The 5,982-nt window shown below is 40.9% G+C and overlaps 1 protein-coding gene across 1 annotated transcript; it reads right to left on the reverse strand.

Moving 5' to 3' along the window:
- Positions 1-1,357: 1,357 nt before the first annotated feature.
- LOC127765282 (uncharacterized) lies at positions 1,358-4,890 on the reverse strand. The gene is made up of 5 exons (XM_052290147.1): positions 4,562-4,890; positions 4,230-4,315; positions 2,203-3,015; positions 1,961-2,116; positions 1,358-1,850 (listed from the first exon to the last, which is right to left on the reverse strand). The coding sequence occupies exons 1-3, from the start codon at positions 4,647-4,649 to the stop codon at positions 2,299-2,301; spliced, it is 891 nt and encodes a 296-aa protein (XP_052146107.1). The 5' UTR covers positions 4,650-4,890; the 3' UTR covers positions 1,358-1,850; positions 1,961-2,116; positions 2,203-2,298.
- Between the last annotated feature and the right edge of the window lie 1,092 nt (positions 4,891-5,982).

Consider the following 5,982-nt stretch of genomic DNA (forward strand, 5'->3'; position numbering starts at 1 on the left):
AAGGCGCGGCGGTGTGGACGAGGAGCACCGGCGTTGCGGACGGCGTCGACGTGGGGCCGGATGTCGACATCGGCTTCTGGGGCAAGGAAGAAGGGCGCGTCCGGGAGCGGCACGACGCGGCGCGGCACACGGCGCTGTGCCCTGGGTGCGCCGCGGCTTGATGCGGCACCTGCCCGGCTCGGCATTTCATCGAGTGGGTGGTGTGCGCGTGAAGCTACAGGAGAGAGGAGGAAGAAGGGAATAGTCGGGCTGTGCTGGGCCGGGCTGGAGAGGGGAAATGGGCTAGGGAGAGAGAAGGAATGAGAACTGAGAAGATGGGTGGCCCAAAGGGAATAGAACTTTCCTACTTTTTTTTTGGGAATTGGAATTTGAATTTGAATTTTTGTAAATTGACTGTAAAAGGGACTGTGGACTTTAATATTTCTAGGATTTTATATGTGGACTTGGAATGAGATATTGAGACCTTTAATGGCTTAGGAAAAAAAATCCAAATAAGAACCAAAATTTAAAAATAAGTTTTATATTAAAATAGGTTTTTTAAATGGAATGAAAAATCGGGATGTTACAAAATGCGTGTACACTCAAGCACTAGAAATACCTAATAGGAGAAACATCCAAGGGTATTCCGGTCAGCTTAACAAGGTGGTGGGCTAGCTGACCTGTATCGAAGTCTCACTCCTATTTATTTGATATTAGGTCATTCCCTAATATTCGCGTTTAGAAATACCTAAAAGTTTTATGTTTTCTTGCCTTTTATTGGCTGGCCATTGCAAATAAGCCCGTAGCAATTAGCAAATCGCTGAAACTGTCAGTAGTAGACATTTTCTCAATCTCCGGAAAATATCAAGTATCAAGAACTATCTACTGCAATTTTGGTTTATTAATTGGATAGATAAAATGCATCCACACACTCGCTCGCGCATGTGCGTCTGATCTTGACATTGTTAGCTCTCTTAAGCAAAGCACTTGGTCTTAAAAACGGAACATGCAATGACAAACGCTACACAATCCATTTGGTCTATATTTGACGTTTTAAAATAAGATTTAGCCAAAATTTTGGAATATTTGACCATTGCTTTTTTTATTGAAATAGGAATAAAATATAATAATAAATTTATAATAGCATGATAGTATTTTTCAAGACAAACCTACTTATACCATTCCCTTTCTTTTAAAACTAAGTACCCCTCTATTTTTTTAATATATGATGTCGTTGACTTTTTTAAATACATTGGTCTATTTATTTTATTTAAAAAATTTATGTAATTATCATTTATTTTATTGTGATTTGATTTATCGCCAAATTTTTTTTATGCATAACTTAAAAAATTTTTATATTTGCAAAAACATTTTGAATAAGACAAATAGTCAAACGATTATCAAAAAGTCAATAGTGTCGTATATTAAAAAACGAAGGTAACAGTAAGTAGTAACTTGACTAACGTTCAAACAGTATGGCACCGGGTACAAGGCCGGTGAACATCCAACCTAACAGCCGCGGGAACTTTCCCCAAGATGTATCTATCGATGGCCAGGATCGCTCTATGAGCTTCCAAGATCATCTCGGTACCGATTGATAAGCATTCGCGTCTTCTGGTTCCACGGACACAACACCGATCAATAATGTCTTCTTCGTTTTCATACCAACTAGCTATGGTGTCCAGCGTAATACATTCCAGTGATGTCGTGCTCTCGAGAATATGGCATGTTAGCTCGACCATGCTCTTTGCAGAGCAGAAGCCAATCATCGTCACATTTTTTAGATTCTTGTGCTTCTTGTGTTCAGCCATCAGCCTCATAGGTGAGGCATCGTCAAAAACAGAGCAATGCTCCATGTACTCCTGTACTACCTGCAAAGGACAAAAAAAAAAAAAAGGGTAATGCCTAATAATATGAACCTTAGAATCTTAGATACTGTAGTTGATATCTTTTGCAAGAAAAAAAAAAAGAAGTAACTTACCCTCAAGATGAAAGTCTCTAGAACAGGAGAAGCATCCAGGAAATAAACCAAAGACAAATAATCGCATTCTGGGGAAATGCTACATGCTGGAGCAAGCTCTGTGCTCAAGTACTTGAGGTGGAGGAATTTGGCAGTGACCATTGGAGCATCAACCCTCTGCATAATTTTAATTAAATCCCAGGGTATGGCTACTGGTATATGTCATCACAAGTATCTAAAAAATATAGAGTTTCAGATTATACCTCAGTGACTGACGACACGACAACATACGGAAGCTTGGTAATAACATAGCAGAGGACATCGAACTTTTTTAAACAGGTCATATTCAAATCCTTCACTCACAATAATTGTCCAAGTGAGAATTGTACTGTGCTACCGGTGAAGTTAAAAGTGGAGAGGTTCAAAGCTTTGATCTCTATCATCTGTAGCATATTGCACGCAAACACATTCAGGTAGCTGAGTTGCTTCAGGAGTGGTACCTTCAGGCAGATTATCTCACTGCACTTCATAAGTTCCAACTCCTTCAAAGCAAAAGTATTGGCAAGAAGGCACCCTAACTCGTCCCCTGTAATAAGCACTTGGCACAAACGCAACTTTGTTAGGCTTCTCAAGCAAAGGCCAACCAAGGAACAACCATTGATGTCAAGATACCGAAGCGACCTTCCACTCCCACCAAATAAAAGTGAGCATGGGAAGCTGTACACTTTCCTGTGCTTCAAAGGCAACACAAGGGTGATTTCTTGAATCCCTGGCTTAATTGCATTCTGGAGCCAATTATTGAGATCACAAGTGTTGAGATTGGGACAGTCAAAGATGTCAAGGTTGAGTGTCTTGATTCCATTGCCCGAGTGATTTGTCAGTATGTGGTCAACTATGCAAGTGAAAGCCCTTGATATATCACTTTTTCTACATGCATTTTGTTCTAAGCCCAGTGTTCTCTTACTGAAGATGAGGTTGGGGTGGCATCTCCATGAATGCAGAAATGCACGAGACACACAAGCAGCACGGGAGGCATCTCGCAGTGGCATTAGGGAATGTATATGGCTCCAGATGTCCTGTATAAGGATTGAAAGAATAGTTAAACATTGGGATCAGAAAGGCAGATGGCCACCTCAACAAAAAATAGGACCACACAGAATAGCATTCTACCTCAGGTGCTTTATTATGCATATTTGCACAATATGTGCTGCATCAAATAAGTAGAAAATAATGTGTTTGACAATTAACAGATACTTTCTCCTTTCTTTGAATCCAGCTAGTTGAGATTTCCTTTCATAAGTGGATACATTTTGACTGCCGCCTTCTATATTGCGTGCATGTATCTTAATTTCTGTACTTTGTAGATTTTTACCAGCAGTTGTTCAAATCATAATTATGGTTAATGTATAAAAATGTGTGAATACATTCACATTTCGAACGGATATCAAACTATGTTGGTTTCTACTCCAACAGTATACCATATAAGATAAAGTGCCAAAGTTCAATTTTGAAAACCATGTCGATAAAATATGCCCTATAAAAACATGAATGTTATTTGATTTCAGAATATTGTACTAAGCAGAACTATAGAAGCATCCTAAATGAGCTTTTTCTACATGATGCATCCTTTACCTGTATTTCCTAGTTACGATTATCTAATTGATTGGAGTGAGGGCCTTTTTCATTTACTTCCACTGACTCCTAAATGCCTCACGGTTATTTAGCATGTGGAAAGGGACTTGCTAAGCAGAAACATCTGACTCTCCAAACATCTTCTTTATGTATCAACATGTCAACTACTATCAGGCTGGCTTTTAACTGATCATGGTTCTTTTAGGTCGCAAATTTCTGTTTGAGAGAGTAACCTTTTTATGTCACTTCTCTTTGGTCGATCCGCCGCTCTGGCGTGTTGATTCTGTAGTTTTTTTCTCCTACTTAATACAAAGCTGTGCAATTCTTTTGCACATTCCCTTAAAAGATGGATTATGACAGGATGAAATTTGTCCATTTGTATTTCCAGGCTTTTAACTGGGGCGATCAAAGCTCTCCAGGTTTTTAAAAACTGGACCTTCTAAATGAACTCTTCTATTATGGTTGGTAATAGGCCATGTAATTAAACTCAAGAAAGCTAGAGACTTACTCCTTAATGTCATAATAGCAAAGTAGAAGGTCTGTTCTTAAATTTCGGTTTAGCTATCTATAGGTCGACCAAATTGTGCAGTTACAGCAGTCATACAGATATTCCACTTGTGATATAAATCTTCCGTAATCAATAGTTTGCAACACATACCTCTGGAAAGTTTGGCCATGAATATCTTAATCTTTTACCACATTGATAATTATTACCCTTTCTTTCAGAAGCAATCGATCCATCTGCTGCAAATCAAGTATTGTTATGAACAATACAGATATTAACAGGTCTTTAACAGCAGGAAACACGGTTTTAACAGAATTTCGAGTGAAGAGGTAGTAAAATAAAGAGGGGGGGGGGGGGGGGGGGGGAACTTGAACAGCAGAAACACAAAGTTTAAGGAGATATTTCGAGTGAAGAATCTGGTGTGGCAGGCAGAGATAGATAGATCGATCGATAGCCGAGAGGATCGAACAGGGAAGGAGGCTTACCGTGGGGTTTCTGCGCCTTCTGACGACGTCGGCGCCACTCCCGCTGCCGCTGCCTAGCCATGAGCCGCTTCAGCGATAGCATCCCCATTGATGATGTTGATGATAATTGATACCACCACGGTGGTTCGTCTCCAGATCGAGACGGGAAATACCTCAGATCAATCCCTCGATCTGCCCTGCCCGACCGAGGGAACTCGCGTCGGCGGCGGCGGCGAGGAAGACGACGACGGCGACGGCGACGGCGACGAAAAGGAGAAAACCGGACGAGGAGCGGACATGCGCAGCCCAGCCCAAGGCATAGCGTTCCTATGAAAGCGACACGGCCCAAAATCGCGCTGGACGGCACACGCCGTATCAGCCAGCCAGCCTATTTGTAGTTGGAATAGTTCACTGTGAGTCCCTTAACTAGTGGCAGAATCTGATTCGTATTCCGGAACCACACCGAATATGTCAGGAGAGCACTACGTGTCGGACGTATGGCGCGAGACGAAAAATCGGACGCATCCATGAGCCATCCGATCCGCGCGCTCGCCGTCAACCGTTTGATGTCAACAAGAATACATGCATGCAAAACAAATTTTAAACTATTTTTTCTCTTAAATTATGTATCCAAATCATGATCCGATTACACCATTAAATTCGTTACAATTAAATCTTTAAAACAAGACCACACATGGATATATTCCGATGAAAATTTTTTTAGCTTATTATTGAATTATTTTTAAATGTTGCACGCTGTTCCACCAAATATATCGAAATTGTTTCACTAGGTAGATCGAAAATGTTTCAATCGTTTAAATCGGGTGTTGTTTCACCTTATATAAAAACAATGTTTCAACAAATTGTGAAAGAATGTTTCAAGTCATTGCAACATTTGATCCATACAAAGTGAAACATTATAAGTACACTAGGTGAAACATTTTTGGTGGTACAAAAAATAAAACGAATTTCCTTAATAGAGGGTGTCCATAATATGTGGGTGATTTGTTGCAAAAGAATATTTCAATTCACTGCAACATTAGATCTATACACAGTGAAACATTGTGAGTACATTAGGTGAAATATTTTTAGTGGAACAAAACATTAAACGGATTCCCTTAATAGAGGGTTTCCATAATATGTGGGTGATTTGTTGTAACGGAATATGTAGTGGGGACACGTGGCAGCACGAGGACACGTGTGGGAGAGACGTGGTGGGCCCTGGCGGCTGGCATTCTCTGTGTCCTGAGCGTCCGACGCAAATCATAGGATCGGACGTCCGGGACGAAGCGTTTTCCGAAAGTCTTCGTTGGCCCGATGACTCCAATGAGAGCGCTACGGCTCGGACGTCCGATATCCCGCCAAATATCGGACACCCAGCCCAGCTCTGAGCGTATGTGCATGTGCATGTTGCTGCACTTTATTTTTCACTCCACAATCAT

The sequence above is a fragment of the Oryza glaberrima genome, chromosome 3 (genome assembly GCF_000147395.1).
Source record: "Oryza glaberrima chromosome 3, OglaRS2, whole genome shotgun sequence".
NCBI lineage: Eukaryota > Viridiplantae > Streptophyta > Magnoliopsida > Poales > Poaceae > Oryza > Oryza glaberrima.

Coding starts and splice junctions, on each gene's coding strand:
- LOC127765282 (XM_052290147.1), bottom strand. CDS start 4,649: ATGGGGATGCTATCGCTGAAGCGGCTCATGGCTAGGCAGCGGCAGCGG. Junction 4,316..4,561: donor GAAGGCGCAGAAACCCCACG/GTAAGCCTCCTT, acceptor CTTGATTTGCAG/CAGATGGATCGATTGCTTCT. Junction 3,016..4,229: donor CATGGCCAAACTTTCCAGAG/GTATGTGTTGCA, acceptor ATCCTTATACAG/GACATCTGGAGCCATATACA.